This window comes from Dreissena polymorpha, chromosome 3 (genome assembly GCF_020536995.1).
Source record: "Dreissena polymorpha isolate Duluth1 chromosome 3, UMN_Dpol_1.0, whole genome shotgun sequence".
Lineage (NCBI taxonomy): Eukaryota > Metazoa > Mollusca > Bivalvia > Myida > Dreissenidae > Dreissena > Dreissena polymorpha.
Genome location: NC_068357.1, coordinates 145,670,706 through 145,692,921, shown reverse-complemented (window position 1 = coordinate 145,692,921; position 22,216 = coordinate 145,670,706). Strand labels below are relative to the sequence as shown.

At 36.7% G+C, this 22,216-nt stretch overlaps 2 protein-coding genes and 1 long non-coding RNA gene across 6 annotated transcripts; 1 reads left to right on the top strand and 2 right to left on the bottom strand.

Moving 5' to 3' along the window:
* Window positions 1–1,186: 1,186 nt before the first annotated feature.
* On the bottom strand, window positions 1,187–6,524 carry LOC127871868 (ribonuclease H2 subunit C-like). Of its 2 annotated transcripts, XM_052415130.1 has the most exons (5): window positions 6,334–6,522; window positions 4,810–4,878; window positions 4,568–4,644; window positions 2,821–2,907; window positions 1,187–1,407 (listed from the first exon to the last, which is right to left on the bottom strand). In XM_052415130.1, the coding sequence occupies exons 1-5, from the start codon at window positions 6,470–6,472 to the stop codon at window positions 1,342–1,344; spliced, it is 438 nt and encodes a 145-aa protein (XP_052271090.1). In that variant the 5' UTR covers window positions 6,473–6,522; the 3' UTR covers window positions 1,187–1,341. The 2 variants fall into 2 exon arrangements, with proteins under 2 accessions (XP_052271090.1, XP_052271092.1); XM_052415132.1 differs by lacking the exon at window positions 2,821–2,907 and having other exon boundaries at window positions 6,334–6,524.
* A 57-nt stretch (window positions 6,525–6,581) lies between these two features.
* On the top strand, window positions 6,582–15,749 carry LOC127871873 (uncharacterized). The gene is made up of 3 exons (XR_008045588.1): window positions 6,582–6,812; window positions 13,918–14,108; window positions 14,481–15,749. It is a non-coding gene; the product is annotated as an uncharacterized LOC127871873 (long non-coding RNA).
* Window positions 15,715–20,905, bottom strand: LOC127871840 (solute carrier family 52, riboflavin transporter, member 3-B-like). 3 transcript variants are annotated; one of them, XM_052415087.1, is made up of 3 exons: window positions 20,674–20,905; window positions 16,946–18,091; window positions 15,715–16,115 (listed from the first exon to the last, which is right to left on the bottom strand). In XM_052415087.1, exons 2-3 carry the CDS (start codon window positions 18,065–18,067, stop codon window positions 15,918–15,920), a joined length of 1,320 nt encoding a protein of 439 aa, XP_052271047.1. In that variant the 5' UTR covers window positions 18,068–18,091; window positions 20,674–20,905; the 3' UTR covers window positions 15,715–15,917. The 3 variants fall into 3 exon arrangements, with proteins under 3 accessions (XP_052271047.1, XP_052271046.1, XP_052271045.1); XM_052415086.1 differs by lacking the exon at window positions 20,674–20,905 and adding an exon at window positions 20,437–20,667; XM_052415085.1 differs by lacking the exon at window positions 20,674–20,905 and adding an exon at window positions 20,499–20,667.
* Between the last annotated feature and the right edge of the window lie 1,311 nt (window positions 20,906–22,216).

Here is a 22,216-nt window from a genome sequence, read left to right as displayed (position 1 = left end):
CACAAGCAGTAGTATCAGCATGGTAAAGTTGGACAGTTTTCACTGACTGTTTCTGTAAAATAAAGTTCTTAACAGGATATTTATTGTAAAAGTCTGAAACCTGATTTCATTGATGCATTTTCAGTGGTGTATCTGATAATTTATTTCACCATTGTTATTCTGCAATTATTCGGAAAAGAATTTACTATATGCAGAACTGCACTATGTCTTCTGCAGTTTTGGAATAATCTGCATGTGTTTGTAACAGTATGACCTACAGAGGTCTGTTTTTGGAACCTTGTATCTCCATGGCATAATTTAGTTTTGGAGGGATCCGGAAATTTGCTGATACATTAGTGGTGACAAGTTCCAAACATGTTATTGTCCCCTACCGGTTTCACTAGATGGCCCCTATTGATATTCGGGTCACTAGGTCAATGTCCCTGTCACACTAAGTGTGAAACCGTTTCTGATCAATTACTCATCAACTGTTTCACTGATTGGCTTGATACTTTGCATGTGGATTGGCCTTGGAAAGTTGATGACCCCTTTTGAAATTGGGGTCACTTGTTCAAAAGTCACTGTGACATTAAGTGTTAAATTGGGTGTATAATAACAGAAGTGCATATTTCTGTGTAAACTAAAAACTTATTTAAGTGGCTAAGTCACACTTATGTGATAAGATATTTGGCATGCATGTGTATCTCATGGAGCTGTACATTTTGAGTGGTGAATGGTCAAGGTCATCCTTCTAGGTCAAATATATGTGGGGGACATAGTGTTTCGCAAACAAATCTAGTTTTATTTTATTTTTATTATACCTGGTCTTAGATTATTCAGTGTAAGTTGTTTCCCCGAAGTGGACAATCAATGGGCTTGACCCAGCTAATGGCTGATATGCTGTTATATTCAACCAATGACCCACTTTGTTTAAGTGGTCCGTGTTTTATAAAAGAACTTGAATGAAGTTGTGTGGACAATTGTACATTACCTAATGAAGTGCTTGAGTACAGTATATGATGGTAAAGGTAGGCACTGATTAACATTATTCAACCCAGAAGAAAAATTGATTGTCAATATGATAACAATAACAATAATTTATGAAGCCTTTTGGATCTTTATAATCGAGCGAACCAAGAAGAGACTAAAAAATAGGACAGCATATTCAAAGCATAATAGGAATAAAGACTATTCAATTAGACAAATCTTTTAAGGTGTTATATTTATTGCAAAAAAACTAAATACATTGTTTACAGCGTTAAGACAGAAATACTTTAGGCTGTACTGTGATCCAGTTGCGAAGATTATAAACACTGTCAACAACAAGCTGCAGAATATTTAGCTAAAAATATTTCTGAATGTTCACATTGATACTTCTGACTTGAGACTTGATTGACTGCCCTCCTCTGCACTTAAAGGTGAATGGAGCTGAAAATACAAAAGCCTCAAATAGAACAGACATGACCAAACAATGAAAACCCAAAATATAACAGATATGACCAAACAATGAAAACCCAAACAACTCTACTTTGTACAACTGAAACTTAAAGGAAACAAGGGCTGTTTGTAAAACATGCATGCCCCCCATATGGGCTGTCCGTTGTAGTGGCAGCCATTGTGTGAATACGATTTTTGTCACTGTGACCTTGACCTTTGACCTAGTGACCTGAAAATCAATAGGGGTCATTTGCGAGTCACGATCAATGTACCTATGAAGTTTCATGTTCCTAGGCAAAAGCGTTCTTGAGTTATCATCTGAAAATCATTTTACTATTTCGGGTGACCTTGACCTTTGACCTTGTGACCTCAAAATCAATAGGGGTCATCTGCAAGTCATGATCAATCTACCTATGAAGTTTCATGATCCTAGGCGTATGCGTTCTTGAGTTATCATCCGAAAACCATTTTACTATTTCGGGTCACCTTGACCTTTGACCTCGTGACCTCAAAATCAATAGGGGTCATCTGCAAATCATGATCAATCTACCCATGAAGTTTCATGATCCTAGGCATATGAGTTCTTGACTTATCATCCGGAAACTATTTTACTATTTCGGGTCACCGTGACCTTGACCTTTGACCTAGTGACCTCAAAATCAATAGGGGTCATCTGCAAGTCATGATCAATCTACCCATGAAGTTTCATGATCCTAGGCGTATGCGTTCTTGAGTAATCATTCAAAAACCATTTTACTATTTCTGGTCACCGTGACCTTGACCTTTGACCTAGTGACCTCAAAATCATTAGGGGTCATCTGCGAGTCATGATCAATGTACCTATGAAGTTTCATGATCCTAGGCCCAAGCGTTCTTGAGTTATTGTCTGACAACCACCTGGTGGACGGACCGACAGACCGACGGACCGACATGAGCAAAGCAATATACCCCCTCTTCTTTGAAGGGGGGCATAATTATAACATCATATTGCTAACTATGATAACAGCACATAGTTTGTTAGTTTTTGTTTCCATGCATTTTCATAGATGTATCCACTATTGAGTTAATTTTATATGCATGTATTGATCGTGACTCTTTAGATCACCAATAATAACACTCAAACTTATAAAAAATGTTAATGAATATTAAAATAAATAGATGTCATCTTATTATCGTACAAGCATTTCATAGAAGTAAGTTTCATAACTTGTATACAACACTTTGATCTGAAGCTGTTTGCTTTGTGGTTACACAGCATATGGAGATGAACCGACATTTCCTGATTCTTTTTATAAATATCTAGTGCATGCAAATGCATCCATTTACAAATAAGGAAAACATCAGTATACTATGTCAGAGGGTGGACAATATTTACTGTTTGTCACATGGTTAACCATGACTTACAATTTTTGCAATCCCTATCCAGTTCATGGCTTGTTTGATGGCATCCCCATCTCCAGGACTTCTGTCCAGGTTCCAATATGTGAAACCCTTAAAGATAGTACCAATAACATAGATAGAAGGGTAGAAACATGTTATTATTATGCCCCCTTCGAAGAAGAGGGGGTATATTGTTTTGCACATGTTGGTCGGTCGGTCCATCCGTCGGTCCGTCCACCAGATGGTTTCCGGATGATAACTCAAGAACGCTTAGGCCTAGGATCATGAAACTTCATAGGTACATTGATCATGACTGGCAGATGACCCCTATTGATTTTCAGGTCACTAGGTCAAAGGTCAAGGTCACAGTGACTCGAAATAGTAAAATGGTTTCCGGATGATAACTCAAAAATGCTTACGCCTAGGATCATGAAACTTCATAGGTACATTAATCATGACTCGTAGATGACCCCTATTGATTTTCAGGTCACTAGGTCAAAGGTCAAGGTCACAGTGAATCGAAACAGTTAAATGGTTTCCAGATGATAACTCAAGAATGCTTAAGCCTAGGATCATGAAACTTCAAAGGTACATTGATCATGACTGACAGATGACCCCTATTGATTTTCAGGTCACTAGGTCAAAGGTCAAGGTCACAGTGGCTCAAAATAGTAAAATGGTTTCTGAATGATTACTCAAAAATGCTTAGGCCTAGGATCATGAAACTTCATAGGTACATTGATCATGACTGGCAGATGACCCCTATTAATTTTCAGGTCACTAGGTCAAAGGTCGATTTCACATTGACTCAAAACAGTAAAATGGTTTCCTGATGATAACTCAAGAATAATTAGGCCTAGGATCATAGTTACATTGATCATTACTGGCAGATGACCCCTATTGATTTTCAGGTCACTAGGTCAAAGGTCAAGGTCACAGTGACAAAAAACTTATTCACACAATGGCTGCCACTATAACTGACAGCCCATATGGGGGGCATGCATGTTTTACAAACAGCCCTTGTTACTTATAGTAATATCAAATTTGAAGTCATTTTGTTGTTTAGGCGCTTTTGCTTGGCTCTGGAAATATATAGTTGGTGCTCTAGAAATCTGGGTTTACTGGTAATCGGTGTTTCAATTTGGTCCCACTTTCCTCAGAACAGGTGTCCTAAATGGTCATTTTGTCAAGACATTTGTCCTAAATACCGAAAAAAACTTACGACAGTTTTGTTAATGTAAAATTAATTTAAAAAAACAAGTCAAAACTTAATTTAATAACATGTTATAGTGTTTTTCACAAGAGGGCAAAATGGCATGGTGCAGTACACTCAAAAAGGGCATCTTAACATGCAGTTTAGGCAAAAAAAGGGAAAAAACATTTTGTGGAAACCTTTTTTTGGGAGAAATATTTAATCACATAGTGGCAGATGTAGGAAAAAAACCTGTAAACAAGCACATACTGTTAATAAATGTATTTAACTTACTTTAATTAACATTTATATATTTACCTTGGAATGTCTTCCATTTAAGTTCCATTAAACGCACGTGGGTAAAGTATGATCCCAGATAAGCCTATTATAAGCCCAGTTTTCCCAGTGCATTGCTTATATATTTAATGTATTCTGGCACTTTGTGTACAGAAAACTTCAATAGACTCGACACTGTTATGCAGTAGACACAGCGAGTTAGCAACAGCAATAATTTGTGACTTGCGTTCCTCTAGTTTTAGAAGGTACAATTGGTACTGACATCCATGTGATTGTACACACCTTAAATGTCTGTCTGCCAGTGAGTTCTCTGTCATCACCCTCGACAACTGGTCTGCGAGATTCAGTCAGAAAGATTCCTGTAAAAAAAGTTAAGTCTAAGCATCAGACATCAAAATAAAATCTGGGTTAATTTTTTTTTTACTTCTGTCTTCGCGGTTTCAAAAGATTATTGCAGTAACCATCACTGCTTTCAAACAAAAATATAACTTAAAATATAAATACAATTGTTGTCCAATATATACCAGTATATCCTGATGGCACTTCAAATTTTGCTCCCTGCAGAGGTCTTCCTCTCAAACTAGATGTCATTTCTAAAATACAGTAAGATGTGCAGGCAATTACAAATAATAGGAAGTGGAAAGTGTTTATAAAACAGAAATAAATGTATTACTATTTTCACTTTAGTTAAGATACACAGCTTCTAAATGTGTAACAAAACTTTCCCATGTTGATTTGATTCTTGGGGTGTATGGAGCTGTGAGAAAATACCATTGTCAACCAGCGTTCTTTGAATAGAGCTAAAGAATCGTTAGTAAAGATTTAATACTAAAAAGTAACCAGGGAGCCTGAAAGGGGCTTAGGATGACTGTTTTCATAAAAAATTGTCAGATTGTAAACCTTGTACATTGTTAATACTTAATTATTTGTATTTATTTTCATTAAATCATTCCATTCCATGTGATTGGTTCTTTACTAGAAATAATTTGTTGTTAATACAAATAAATACTATTTGTTTCTTTATAAAATTGTCAATAGCAAAGTAAAACTTGTTGGGTGAATTTATATTTACATAAACATGGAGAAATGAAAAGGGACACACAAAAGGCCAAACATATCTTTAAAGGTCTGGCGCATACAAATGAAAGGGGGACAACATATTGTTCAACTTTGGGGCATAATCATTGAAGGACCCATCACCCTAATAAAAAAGTTTATTAATCAATCATTGCTTTCAAAGGCAGTGCCACTACAAATTAGGACAAGGAGCATGCACATGTTTGGTTCTAAGTTATTTACATATACAAAGGCAAAAGTGTAATTTTAAATGTTACTAAGCAAAAAACGAAACAAATTTAATATTATATTAGCATGTAGTTTGCCATTTGTCAAGTGACTTTTTGGTATCAACAGGCAAAGCGTGTTGGCCATCTGTGCATTATAAACATGCTTTTCAACGAGCCAAAAACATTTTCGAACTGGTCCTAGATATCATTGTGAAAAATCTTCTGATGATCAAAAAATAAATGTGGCCTCTAGGCGAATAATTGGCGAAATTATAACGAAAATCTAACAGTTAACGATGATTGGTTAAGCACTGGGAGATTAAAGAAGTTTTTTCCTGAAATATATCACTTCTGTTGGACACTGATTGAGAAAAACGCTCTAGGCCACCATTTCGCAAGAAGTAATTATTGATGCATGTATGCCAATACACAGGGTCAAGTGTTTACACAGGTAATCTCATTATCGATTTTTCCTGCTTAATGGTCCGATTTACATTCGTTTTGCATTCGCCGGAAAACTTGTAGAGGCAAAGTTATTTTTGGTGTAGGGGGATAAAATAATCGCGATTTTTTTCTAGACAATTTTAAGAGATAATAGCCAGTTCGACTAAATGATCGCCATTGGCAACAATATCTGGCAGCAGCATGAGCGCTGGATATGTCTGAAATACTGTTAAAAACGGCGAAAACAACGAAAAACAAACGCATAAAATGTCTGATTCGTCTGCAATAGTCGCAAAATAACATTGTATTACAACTTACTATCCTCAGTTTGTCTGATAGTTGTGGCAAAGTAGGAGTTTACATTAGCTTGCCCATTGTACTGAATGTCTGCAGGTACAAGATGCAGTTTATCCTCTTCTAGTTGCGAATTTGGTGATAATTTTAGGAAAGTAGTCATCTTCCCGGCGTTTCACTCAGACGCACAGTCTTGTGTTTTAGTGATTGAGATCGAAATAGTTTGTTCCGTTTGATATGATTGGTCGTTTTAGCAACGATTGACCAATGGAAGAATTCGTTTCATATCTTGAACGTCAAGGTTGTAAACAAAATGAAACTAACATTGAAATTGTTCAGAAGGTACAGATTTTCCGATCCTACGAGTTTTAGGTCAAAATACAGAGTATATGGACAATTCCTTAAGTTTTTTATTGCATGGAACGGCATAGGCTATTTGATCTACAAGTTCATGCAAAGAAATACGAGAGAAAAAGATCCAGAATTTGATAATAAATCATCAGGTGAGACAAGTGAAAAGCAAGATCCTATTCATAGGCTCTAGCAATACACCAGCTGAACATATACAGCAAGGCGAAACACCCCTCAAAGATCCAACCATGCCTATGTGGACCCCAATCACGTCTTTTTGTATTAGATCAAATAATTAAACAGCAAATTAAATTTTAATGTTATGATTTTTTTTACAGTGAAATTAGTTGTATTAATAGACACAATGTCGTAAATAAAACTGTATGTATATTTAAATATGTACCGGGTATTTTACACATGCTGTATTGATGATATTCTTAAGAATAATACAACCGGAGACACAAAAGAATGCCCTTTTGACACTTTTATGTAAATTCAAACCAATGAAATCCACTGAGCACTGGTGTTCGGATTAGGGACCATACGGACCATGGACCATACGGCCCAGATTCTCAGACCGTATGGCCCAGATTATCGGATTATAGTGCCCAGATTTGCGGACCATACGGCCCAGATTTGCGAAGCATACGGACCATGTCTTAATTAATAATTATTTCGTGTTCCTTCAATATTGTATGAATAAATTTAAGAAAATATTAAAATTGAAGTAGTTCATGTTCATTCAAGCATGTTTTATATTATTTCATCGTGTAAGGATTATCGGACTATATGGCCCAGTTTTGCGGACTATACGGCCCAGATTTGCGGACCATACGACCCAGATTTGCTAAGCATACCGACCATGTCTTAATTAATAATTTTTTCGTGTTCCTTCAATATTGTATGAATAAGTTTAAGAAAATATTGAAATTGTAGTATTTCATGTTCATTCAAGCATGTTTTATATTATTTCATCGTGTAAGGACACAAATATGGATACCTTTGTAAATTCCTTTATTGTTTGTTATAATATCGACATCCAAAATACACATCAATTTCAGGCACATATATATAGAACACTTCTAAACAATTACATATATATGTACAACAAATAAAAAAAACAACATTTATAGCAGTTTTGTGAGATGTAAGCAAACGAATGTACGAGAACAAAGTTTGATCACACACAATGTATAAGAACAAATATTTATTATATACAACCAATATACAAACAGATATATACATTTTCACTCAATCGTTCACACTAGCAAACAAACAAACACACGTACACATTTACACAGGTCCATACAGTCTACAGCACTCAGTCAGAAGCTCACTTGTACTAATCTCTTTTTTCCCGTAGCGGTCCCAAGCCACGCACAAACGCCCTTGGGTGGCACGCGTTTGCCTACTCTGATGACGCTGTAATTTCTTTTCCTTGATGAGCTTGCACTGCATAGGCACCTCTTTAGCTTCGTCAAACAGCAGGGTGATTAGCAGGTAGAATGAGACATTTCCGTTCTTCGCCCTGCGGTTAAGGCGGTTGTGCCAGCCTTCTACGTCGTTGTTGGTCCTCACTGATCTTCCGTACACTGACCAGTTTTCAACCGCCCATACGTTGTTCGTCAGCCACCTGTTTTCAACATAGTCGAAGGGGGCTAGTTGTTCACTTTGGCCTTTCTCCTTGAGTTTACCTAACGTGGGACAGATGTCAGCTGGTGGCAGAAGAGGGAGCGCGAAGCACTTCCGTAGCAACTCATAAACTCGATCCCTACTTTCATACGCTGTACTGAGACCAATCATAATACCTACTCCGATATCCCGGTGTTTCCACATCGGATATGATGCCACCATTGGCACTTGTCATAAGTGACCGCTCTTGAGTTGGAGTAAATTCTCCTTAAGCAAAATAAACATGGAGGCACAGGCATTTTTTTCGAATATATTAAGACCATGTCCATACTTGATATTTATATTGTCTTCAATAATAACGATTGTCACACTTTACCTTTAATTAGTAAGTAAAGACGTGCTCACTCTATTAGCATTAGTGTAATTATCACCATCAATCAATATTTATGTTATAAAAAGCGCACCAGATGTGCAAACATAAGCCATTGTTGTCTACAATTATAACGATTATCACACTTTACCTTTAATTGGCACTTACAGACGTGTTAATCAATTAGAGTATATTATCAATTACTGTAATAGATAAGATCAATCAGTAGGTGCCATAAATAAGGCGTATCCAATATACATACGTACGAGTCACTTATTCGAGTGTCATACCCCTATTGCAATTATAATATATACTATGACTGCTCAACTTCATTAAATAGGAATAAAAATGTGTTGTCTAAACATGCATTGATACAGCATGTATTGTTTGCATATATTTGTTAATATACACATGTGCATTTAATAATTATGTTATACATTTTTGTTACCGTTTTCACCACGCGGCATGTATTTAATTAAATAATTATGTTATAATTTTTTATTACCTTTTTCACCATGCGGCATGTATTAAATTTAATAATTATGTTTTAAATTTTTATAACCGTTTTCATCACGCGGCATGTATTAAATTTAATAATTATGTTTTAAATTTTTATTACCGGTTTCACCACGCGGCATGTTTAAAATTTAATAAGTATTAATTTACAACTTTATTAAAATATATTCTGTCCATTAAAGTGCATGTTTGCGTGATGCGTACTGCTTAAATGAATAGTTGATGACAACATTAAAATGAATTTAAAATCTGAGAGTAATTATAACTATTGCAAAAATATGACACAAATGTTTCATTTCCCGTTTTATTTATTTTTAACACATTCATGGTACAATGGTAGCACAGTATTGTAGTATATTCGTGTTTTAGAATAATGTACATGACGTAAAGAAACATGTGGGCCGTATGGTCCGATAATCTGGGCCATATGGTCCGCCGACCTGGGCCGTATGGTTCGCTAATATGGGCTGTATAGTCTGGGCCGTATGGTCCGTATACCTGGTGTTCTAGTAGGCACCTGGCCATTAAGGAGCCAGGGCCCCAAAAGCTTCACTGCCTATGGGTCTCTACATTGCAAATTTGGCACTGCTAAAAGCCACCGGTGCCAATTCTAGAAGGAGCACAGTATATGATGATAATGATAAAGCAGTCAAATCTTTATTACTACAAGTACTTTTCAAGCACCAATCAATTCTAGACATCCAGATCTCGGCAGGTACATTCCTGCTTTATGGATGTGTGTCCCACTGACACAACATTAGACAGTGATTTCTTAAGGGCTTATTTGGGGCCATCACTCTGGCAGATTATACATAATAAAAGTTAAATGTTTTCTAACTTTATTTGGAAAAATTGAATAAATGTTGACACTTGCATTTTGTTTATGTTCCCAGCTGTTTTCTTCAAACAAGTTTGAGCCTTATGTTATTTAGCATTTGTATTACACTATATGATTAATATTTCTAACAGAATTGAATATAAGCAGATCAAAATGATATCAACAAAACCATCATTTGTTTTTTATGCTCCCCAAAATAAAATTTTGGCGGAGCACACATGTATAGTTGCCAGTTTGTCCTTCCATACTTCCGTACGTCACACTTTTGTTACAGTTTCTCATAGCCCCTTCACTATTTTACCGATCTCTTACATATTTGGCATGTTGGTACCTAGCAAAGACCTCTACCTTTTGATGAGGTTTGAGGTCACTGGGTTCAAGGTCAAGGTCACCAAGGCTAATAATAATAGATTTTCGGCCACACATTTGTTACAGTTCTCATAGCGCCTTCAATACTTTACAGATCTCTTTCATATTTGGCATGTAGGTACCTTGCATGGACCTCTACCTTTTGATGACGTTTAAGATCACTGGGGTCAAGGTCACCGAGGCTTATAATAGATTTTCTGTCAAACTTTTTTTGTGATTGCCTTTTGTCCGTCGTGCGGTGTGCTTGTAGCGCTGTCAACATTTGCCTTGTGAACACTCCAGAGGCCACATTTATTGTCCAATCTTCATGAAACTTGGTCAGAACATGAAACTTGGTCAGAACATTTGTCCCATTGATACCTCAACTGAGTTCGAAACTGGGTCATGCTGGGTCAAAAACTAGGTCACCTAAGGTAAAAAAAAGAAAAACCTTGTGAACACTGTAGAAGTCACATTTGATGCCCAATCTTCATGCAACTTTGTCAAAATGTTTGTCTAAATGATATGTTGGTTGAGTTAAAAAATGGTTCCGGTCCGTTGAAAAACATGGCCACCAGGGGGCGGGGCAGTATTCCATATATGGCTATAGAGAAACCTTGTGAACACTCTAGAACTCACAATTTTTGCCCAATCATCATGAAACTTGGTCAAAACATTGGTTTCATTGATATCTCGGACAATTTCGAAAATGGTCCAGATCGGTGAAAAAACATGGCCGCCAGGGGGCGGGGCAGTTTTCTCTATATGTATATAGTGAAAACATGTGAACACTCTAGAAGTCACATTTTTGGTCCAATCTTCATGAAATTTGGTCAGATGATTTGTCTTATTGATATCTTGGATGAGTTCGAAAATGGTTACGTTTGCTTGCAAAAACATGGCTGCCAAGGGTTGGGGCATTTTTCCTTGTATGGCTATAGTTAAATCTTGTTAACACTCTAGAGGCCACATTTATAGTCCGATCTTCATGAAACTCGGTCAGAAGATTCATCCCAATTATATCTTGGACGAGTTCAAAAATGATGCCGGTTGGTTGAAAAACATGACCACCACGGGGGCGGGGCATTTTTCCTTATATGGCTATAGTAAAACCTTGTTATACTCTAGAGGTCACATTTATTTTCCGATCATCAATAAACTTGGCCAGAAGATTTGCCCCAATGATATCTTAGATGAGTTCGAAAATGGTTTTGGTTGCTTTAAAAACACGGCCAACAGGTGCGGGGCATTTTTCGTTATTTGCTTTTATGGCTTAGGCCTTTTAACACTCTAGAGGCCACATTTATTGTCCAATCTCAGGCTTTTTCCGCCCTATGCCACGGGTCCGAAATTCGGCCCCATTCCCAATGCAAATCTGGTTGTTTTTTTCCCAATTGAATTTTTTTTTTCCCAATTCCAATTAAAATATATAAGTTAACCTGATCCAGTGTAGAAAATAGAAAGTGTTGCATAATTAAATTATCTGTTGCCTTGAATTTGTTTAAAAAACTGTAAAATATGTTAATGATTATTTAAGACTTTCCTTATTTTCGTCAAAATCCGGCGCTTCGCACGATTTTTTTCACCTCAAAAAGGCCAGGCCTTTTCCCCGAATTCAGATTAAAAAACCTGCACTTATCTCACATGTTCATAATACTTTGTAAAATTTTTATAATAAGTTATCAAATTGTCGTTATTTACCAGTTAACGGCTTCTTGAAAATATAAGAAACACTATTTACATGCAATAATTTTTCCCAAATGAGCCAATTTTGCGAATAATTTTTTTCCCAAAATGGGGGTTTTCACGACGCGAAATTCCAAAAATTCCAGTGTGGCGTATTCCCAAAATGGAGCGGAAAAAGCCTGAATCTTCATGAAATTTGGCCAGAAGATTGGTCTCAATGATATCTTGGATGAGTTCGAAAATAATTATGTTGCTTGAAAAACATGGCTTCCAAGGGGTGGGGCATTTATCCTTATATGGCTATAGTAAAACCTTGTTAACACTCTAGAGGCCACATTTTCTTTCAGATCTTCATGAAACTTTGTCAGAAGATTTGTCCCAATAATATCTTGTTATCTCAGGTGAGCGACTTTGGGCCCTCTTGTTACAGTTTCTCATAGCGCCTTCAATACTTTACCGATCTCTTTCATATTTGGCATGTAAGTACCTTGCATGGACCTCTACCTTTTGATGACGTTTGAGGTCACTGGGGTCAAGGTCACCGAGGCTAATAATAGATTTTCTGTCACACTTTTGTTACAGTTTCTCATAGCGCTTTCAATACTTTACCGATCTCTTTCATATTTGGCAGGTAGGTACCTTGCATGGACCTCTACCTTTGATGAGGTTTGAGGTCACTGGGTTAAAAGTCAAGGTCACCGAGGCTAATAATAGATTTCCGTCACACTTTTTTTTACAGTTTCTCATAGCGCCTTCAATACTTTACCGATCTCTTTCATATTTTGCATGTAGGAACCTTGCATAGACCTCTACCTTTTGATGAGGTTTAAGGTCACAGGGGTCAAGGTGAAGGTCACCGAGGCTAATATTTGATTTTTTTATGCTCCCCCAAAATTTATTTTGGGGGAAGCATATAGTCGCCGCTTCGTCTGTCTGTCCGTGTGTCTGTCCGTGCACAATTTTTGTCTGGGCTATTTCTCAGCAACTTATGACCGGAATTCAATGAAACTTTATGGGAAGCTTCACTACCAAGAGGAGATGTGCATATTATCAGCAGGTTCTGGTTGGATGATTTTTCACTGAGTTATGGCCCTTTAAAATTTTATATAAAAAAATTCTTGTCCCCCCAACTACTGTGCCCTCAAGATGTTTCCTTTTATCTGAATATATAGTGCAATATTGTGACAAAAAAAACTTTGGGGAGCATCACCCCTCTCCACGGTTTCTTGTTGAGGTGGTTATTAACACAAAGATTGACAAAGCGCATCATTGGGGAGCATCCATCAGTTTCACTGATATTCTTGTTTTTCTTAAATTTCTCACATGAAGCACCCTTTCCCTCAAAAGTGAGACACAACTGTGAGACAATTCATCCTTACATTTTGGAAAAAATTGTCAAGGTCCGTTTGCTATAGAGTCCCTTTCAGTGCAATCAAAACCAAAATACCTTTTATATTTGAAGATTATTTTTACACCATTATGCGATTTAACCAAAAGCCATTGTAAAAGTAATGTAATTGCCAATTTTTTTTTTTTAGGACAAGCAAATTAAAAAACTCTATTAAAATAATAAACATGTTAAGTATTTTAAGGCTTTTATTAGTTTATATACTATCGCTTTTAATAGTTTATATACTACATTTGATTTTTGTTTCCAAGCTCTGTTTTGAGAGCTATTTCAAACAATTAATAATTTTGATATGAGCAGTTACCATAAGCTAAAGACTGAACTATTTTGAATGCACATAATGACGTTAGTGCTCTAAATGTTTGGGTAACATGTACTCCAAAAAACTTTACAAAATGTTAGTTAAACTAGTTATTACATTCAGCCGACCAGTGATCATAACCTTTTTTGTACATTCAGGTCAACAAGTTATGAGCATGATGGGTTATACAGATGCACCTACAAAGTACGTGTTCAAATATGACAAAGAAAAGGGGTTTACTCTAAACAAAGTTAGTGCCCAAAACAGTAATCAAGCAGACAATACCAATGCTGGGAACTCCGAACAAATTAAAGATGTACCAAGCTGAGAGATATCATCAATAGACAGAGTAAGCTGTAATATAACTTCCTTGTTCTTCAGTGAACAATTGTTAAGGGCAATATATCTTTGTAGCAAAGTTCAAAAAAGGAAAGCAAGTACAATGTTAAACGACTGGAAGCTATTCTTCCTTTTAAAACGAAAATATTTGTATATGTAAATTTAAGTATCATACAAAATAGTTGAATATATGTCTTTTGTTTGCTAAAAGACGACAATTGTTCAGCACTATAAATACGCAGTGGCCCACTAACATATGACAGATTGCTATTGTGGCGCACCATTAGAACACTTTCAGAAAGGTCCTAGAAATCAAAAAGCAGGACAACTTTTGTTTGAAATGTTAGATTACAAACCTATTAGTGTTGATTATCTCTTTCAGAAATGTGCCAATTTCGGGATTCTCCTCAAGTCGTATGTGTACTGCTGGTAATCGCATTTTTGCATTCAATCCTCAGAGTCAGCATCGAAAAGTCATCAAGAGTTTGTGTGTGTAGCTGAAGAACAATTTAGCCATTCTCTGAAACACCCAGGGTAGTGCATGTGTGTAAAGTATTGTCAAAGATAATCGTGTGCTGTTCTGTCCACAAAGGATTATCAGGAATGACGCTCTGCCCATTTTTAACCAGGTTTTCCGAAGGAAAAAACTGGTTATTAGATTGGTGAATGCGGGCGGGCTGGCTGGCGGGCGGGCGGAACAAGCTTGTCTGGGCCATAACTACGTCGTTGTCAGATTTTAAAATAATTTGGCACATTTGTTCACCATCATTAAATGGTGTGTCGCGCAAAAGAATTACGTCGATATCTTCAAGGTCACACTTTGAGTTCGAAGGTCAAAAATGGCCATAAATGAGCTTGTCCTGGCCATAACTATGTCATTCATTGTCAGATTTTAAAATCATTTGGCACATTTGTTCACCATTATTGGGCGGTGTGTCGCGCGAAAAAATTATGTAGATATCTCCAAGGTCAAGGTCGCCACGACTAAAAATATATTAATTTTGAAACAAGGGGGGTAACTGTGATGAACAATCAGTAGCAATGCACATTTTGCACATATAGTTGTCTCCCTTTATCAGACTTATTTTTTTTTTGAAAACCTGGTTTTGTGTTAATTTTGTCCCTTGTTGGATTTTTTATGGCCTACAACATGATCATGGTTAGCGTTTGTGATCACATTTTGTCCATTGTTTGTTGTCAACATTTACTATATGAACTCTAGCTGCCACATTTATCGTCCAATCTAGGTTAATACATTTGTCCCAATTTTATCTTGGCTAACTTAAAACTGGGTCACTTGAGGTCAAAAGGTAGTCCATTCTTCCTGAAACTTGGTCAGAACATTTGTTCTAATGATTTCTGAGCTGAGAACGCGACTCTTTTATGCACATGCAATATGCCCTGTTTTTCCTGAGTGTGCCTCATACTGTTATGTATTATTGCTTCATATGGTTGATGTTCTTAGTTAAAGTCTCAAAAAAGTGTTGGGATAACATTTGCACATTGTTTATTCAATATATTTGTTAATGAACTTACTGTCACACGACGACACGTGTTGGCATCACTGCAAGTGACACTTTATGCCAATATTATATATTAACAAACTCTTGTTGCTCAGCAATTTTTAACGCTTTATTATGCATTGGGATGAATAAAACTATAGCAAAAGAAACAAAATTGTATTTAAATAACCTGTACACATTCAAATTGTGGATACCAGTACATGAATGTTCTATAAATAAATGGATACAAAAATGCAGCTAGAAACAAGGACGTTTATTGAGTATAGTTTTTTTTGGATAGAAACAGATAAAACTGACTAAGTACATGGGTATTTGGAATGAAACAACTTAAGAACATTGACAATAATGAACATGAGTATGGCTCCAAGTGCTGATCCAATCTGGGTCACAATGCCACACCACAGCAGTGCGCGACGACCTCTGGAGCGAAGCACCGACGCTATGCTGACCTTGGAAAACGACATTAGGCCACTCACTAACACTGTAGCGATCACCTGCAATAGACTGTTAGTTATACCCCCACAAACAAAGTTTAGGGGGGGGTATATAGAGAAGTGAACTTGTCTGTCGGTCTGTCTGTCTGTCGGTCAGTCCGTATTTAATAAGTGTCCGCTGTCTAATTCAAGTTGTTTTCATCCAATCTTAACCACACTTGGTCAGATGTTGTATCTAGATGATTCTAGGACAAGTTCGAACATGGGTCATGCTGGGCCAAAAAGTAGGTCACAGGGTCACTTAGTGCATTTTAAACATTGAGCATGGTGTCCGCTCTCTAATTCAAGTAGTTTTCTTCTGATCTTCACCACACTTGGTCAGAAGTTGTATCTTGATGATGTGTGGGTCATGTTTCAACATGGGCCATGCCGGGTCAAAAACTAGGTCATGGGGTCAATAAGTGCGTTTTAAACATTTAGCATGGTGTCAGCTTTTTTGTGTGAAGACAACATGCACAATATTCTGTGTCAATGCGACATGTGGGGGTATTCTTCACAAAGAAGAAGCTCTAGATTTAATGGTGGTATATTTGCTGGTTTTAACAAGAATATTTTCCTGATGCAAATTTGTAAATGAATGCATTTCATGGGATTAGCCTTGTAGTCGTATTTTAATGGGCCTTTTAACAGATTTTGACATGTTTTGAAGCTTGTCATTAAATGCATTATATTGATAAATGTAAACATTGGATCTAAAAAGCTCTAGTAAATGCCAAAATCTGTGAAAAGGCCCCTTTAAAGGACTAATTAATTGTTTCATGATTAAATTAATTTTTTAAGGACTTGTAAACTTACATCACATATCATCACATATCACTTAGTACACTTACAATAAGAGCTGCTCCTGCTGTGTGGTCATACAGTGGAGGCTGAGGACTGTAGCTAGCAATCACCAGAATGTAGGTGGCGACAGAAACACCACCCAGTGTTGTCATGGTGATGATCCGCTGGGACATCACGGGCAGGAAAAAAGCTACACCACATGCAAGAGGGTTTGCTATCATTGACAGTGTGTTGGCAAGATGGAATGCTTGATTGCCATAGGGTAGCGTGGCATAGGAGGAGACAGATGATAGAACCCCATTGGTGAGGGCATTAATGATCCCAACTTCGAACAGCATAATAAGAAAAGATTTAGTTGACACATTTACCACATCTTTACCAACGGAAATGTCACATTCAGGATCTGCTTTTCGATCCAGTTCTAGGGACACGCTGTCAGCATTGATGAATTTCACGTGTGCGGAGATGCTTACATCAGGGGATGCGTGTTCTTGTTTGCAATAGGGCAAGTAGTGCAGTAGTGTAAAGGCAAGTCCACAAATCACCATCATGGCAAGTAAGAAGTAAAAGAAATCTTCAACAGGAAAATGAGGCGGTAAATATCTTGGCTGCAATTGTGTTTCATTAGTGGTTTGGTTGACAGTTTCATTTACGCACACAGTCTTGCCGACGCTCTGTCCAAGTGCGACCAAGCTTGGAAGCAGCCCACTGAGTCCTTCACCAATGTATAAAGCCGTGATGTACTCGCGCTTGTACAAGGACATGTATGGGAGAAACACAACAGATGAGGTGCAGTCAGCCATGGATAACAAGAGCACAGAACATAACATCCCTGTGCTGTATTGCACACCTCCTATATAACTGTTTTTTTTCCATAGGAAAACCAACATCAAACAGCCTGCCGCTCCACAAATCACCACAATATAAGCCCCGTGCTTTTCATGAAACTTGTTGGGAGCCAGTTTATTTATTAAAGTGTATAGAAGAGGACCAATATTTGCCGCTTGGATAATAATTATGATGTACGAGGGAAGGTTCCAGCCTTCAGGAGCGCCATCCACCAGCAATGGAAGTTCTACCCACAATCCATTAACGGCTATCCATGAACCCATACCAAACAGTATGACTAGGATGTAAACGGGCAGTCTCACGTCTGCTAGGCACTTCATGGTTCTGGTTTATGGTGCGAGTAACTGAAAATGTACATTAAACAAATGTGTTATGATAGTTACTGATAATTTGTAACAAAATCTGGAGATGATTTAAAGTGAAAATAATATACAAACATATTTACTTTTTGTTTTCTTCATTGAACATTTTCCAGATTTAACAGATTTATAACTACCATATTAAATAGTGATTACTGATTATGAGCATATATGTGACAGTTGTTCCGTCACGTCCAGTGTTTGCCTAGTTCTTTCTCGAGATTAACTTCAAATGTTTAATTGAATATGAGTAGAGATGCGTCATGCAAAAATGGATGTAATGCCATATGGGGCAAGATAAGCTCCAGACCACTGTGCCCAATGGCACATTTACTTTCTGTTATTAAGTCACACAAGGTTTTGTGTTCTGAGACTGTGCATGAGTGTGACATTTTTTGGCGTGACACTGCTCATAACAAAAATATTTTTTTAATTCTTCTTATTAACTGACCCTGTCTTGTGCCTTACAGGGTTAGTAAATTAAAAATAGGCATGAGCAGAGCTCTTGCTGAAAAACTAATACATAATAATACACTCTTAAAGGGGCCTTTTCACAGATTTTGGCATGTTTTGAAGTTTGTCATTAAATGCTTTATATTGATAAATGTAAACATTAAATTTTAAAAGCTCCAGTAAAAAATAAAAAATGAAATTTAAAAAAGGAAAAAAAAGAAGCCCGCAGCAGGGCTCGAACCAGTGACCCCCGGAATCCTGAAGTAAAAAACGCATAAGCCAACTGAGCTATCCTGCCAAGCATTCATAAGATGTGTATTTTATACGTTATATAAGCAATCTTTGTAGTTTCACAAATTTAAACGACAACAACAGAACTCTCCAAATTATTCTATCGTTCCGCGTTGCAACGCTTTATAATTTTTAGGTTTTTAAATCCTCAAAAGATGCATATAATGGCTATATTAGACCATGGCAAATGTTCAGTAATACTGTTTCCTCACAAATATCATAAATAAACCGAAAATATGCGAATCTGAAACAACTTTCCAATTTTGTCAATTTACCAAACCGTGAAAAGATCCCTTTAAGTGTTCCATACCAAGTAAGATAACAGCTTATTTCAAGGTTGTTTTGCTTAACATCTATTTTTTACATGATTTATAGCATTTGGATGGTTGCTAAAAACAGGCTATGGAGCATACAATATGTTATTCCAGGCTGTCTAACTAATTATTTGAGACAATCAATTTCGTCAGTCTTATTAAACGTTAATTTGAATAAGTCACCTGTGTCTAATATCATGCATACAAATTAAATCTAATAAATTGTTGCTATACAAGGCCCTCTATCTATCAAATCTGCGGCCAAATTTTGGTTACAGTCCCCCACCTCAAAAGTATTCTTTTTTCCCCTTTTGGGGGGAAAAATTTCGCCTGAAATTAAATTAAAAATTTTTTTTTTTTTTAATAACATGTGTCTCTTGAGTATTATTACTCAATTCTATTTCAATTTAATCTTGTCAAACATACTAAATTATGAAAAAAGAAATGAATATAGTGCAAACATGTACAAATGTAATAATGAGAGAGTACCCCGATAAGTTAAAAAAATCCCCCCAAAAGCGAAACACTGCGAAAATTACCCCTCATAAGGGAAGCTACCCGCTTCCAATAAAATGTATTGAGGGCCCTGCTATATCTCAAGCACTTGGCTCAGTTGCTAAATCAAAATATGTTAATTAAAATTAATTTAAAAAAAGTATTTTAATGAAGTTTTAATAAGACATCAATCTTGCTATAAAATGTGTTTTTTTAAGAAATACTTTATTTGCAGTTTAAACTGATATATAGATTGTTAAAAAAAACTGTTAAAAAATTCTGGTCATAAAGATTATGTCTCCCACCACTTGAGTGGTTTGAGAGACATTTGATTTACTCCTGTGTGTGTGTGTGTGTCTGTCACACTTGATGTCTGAACTCAAGTTCTTGTTTGTTTTACATGCACATTTATCATGCAAAATGCAGATTAGATAGCATGAAAAATTTTATTGCACGAAAACATAACACACCCATAATTACAACATGGGCTTAAAATTCATTTTATCTTAAAAATAAATGAGGTTTTATCTGTAAAATAATCAGATATACAATGATTAAATGATATCATGATATAGACTTGATAAAATAAAGGTGTTCTTGATATACAATCTAGATCTTTTTTATGAAAATTCACTGTTCATTAAATAGCACACAGAATAAATACTTATTATAATCAACTTTTTGTTTTTGTCATTGTGTTATATACAAATCGTGTCCGACATATAATCACATATTATGTCCATATAATTATATAAACAAGCAAATTTAACTACGAACTCAAAAGACAAAGTTGTCCATCTGTACGCATCTATCCATTTATACAAATAGGAAATTCACACCTGTTGATTTCATCGACAGAATTTATATATCGAACACATTTTGAACACACTTTAATATATTGTTTACTACTGAAAACACTGTCTGACCAATTTAACGCTTAATTACATCAGACGCTGTCATCACTAAACTTTTAGTTACATTATATAAACACAGAGCTGAACACGGTGTATAAACCTAATAGAACGTCATCCAAATGTTGTGATTGTCATTCAAATGTTGTGATTGTTAGCAGTGTTAGACCAGCCCACAAACACAATCGTAATCTACACTTCTTTTTACGATGCTTGTGTTGACTATGTGTCCTTGATTTATAAAATAATTATAAAGTGTTCTATTCAACCAACAAAAGTTGAAAACTCGAAGTACAGAGCTAGCTTGATGTGGATATCTTGCAATCATTCGTTATATAATGGACAGCTTATGCAACACAGATGAAATACAAGCCAGTTGCGTTGTTTGCTTTATAGATTTTTGCAGTTTTTTTTACAATATTTAAGTCATATCACAGCCGTCAGGTAAATTCCTGATAAACTGAATGTGATTGACATGTATTGCTTGATAAAAATACGCTGACCAGATCAATGGCCGCTATAATAATCAAAGCGCTGGAGGCACTAAAGTTGTTCGCTCGTGTGTACGTAGTACCGCTTTTTGATGTAAACTCAAGTTCCATCTTCAAAACCAAAGAGCGTGCTTTGAAGAATACATATATATGGTGTGAAACAAAACGCACTTGGGTTGTGCATGGTGCTACCTCATTTCGAGAGCATCATCATCATAGTCGATGTCACCATTATCGTCTTTGTCATAATAAGACATCATCATCATGAAAATCCCCATCATCATTATTAATTTAATCATCAATTCACCATAATCATTTAATATATTCGCCGTCATAATTGACATTAGTATATTCAGCGGCTTTTTGTCGCCACCATAATATTAATATTTCAATCATCGGACATATTCCATTCGCTTTGATATGGAAATAAACAATCTTATTCGAGGTAACCGAGTACCTATAAACAATTGATGGGGTCCATGCATAAGTCTCCTCTTCAGGCAGAGTCCTCCTTTATGAGATGTTTCGGCGCTGTGCACGACATCTTCCAGAGGTGCTCCGGCCGAGGGTGATCAAATCTCGACCAGAGTCTGATTAGCTGTCAACTGGTGTTCTCTCATCTGCCATATACATTTTGAGGCTCATTTTGCGTGCGTGAAGACATGTGCTACCGCGCCGTCTCCTTGCCATTCCAGCCAAGTCAAGTACATGTACTTCCAGACAGGTCTTCCATCCTTGTTAATTGTTGGCACTCATCAAATAGCGGCTGGTATTTAGTCTCATTTTTTTTTCGTGTCAGTTCCAGAAGCACTAGCTTCTTCGTTCCTCTTGACAGCAACAACACGTCAGAACAATGAGTGGTTGTGGCGACGTCTAGTGGGAATCTCAGCTTCAGCTTCAGATCTACCATAAGTTCAAAGTCTCTCGCTGAAGCTAAGGTACCTGAATCTGTAGACCTGTTGTTGTTTGCTGTTGATCCTCCCTCGCTTACGAAATTGGCATTGTCTGCATGGGTGGCTTCTTCTTTCGTGCATCATCAAGGCTGGCTGCAATCTCGCTGAGGATCTTGGCGTGACGCCATCGGTATCTCCCGCCCGTAAGTGCTGTTCTGCAAAAAGATTGCTTTTAAAGGGATCTTTTCACGCTTTGGTAAAT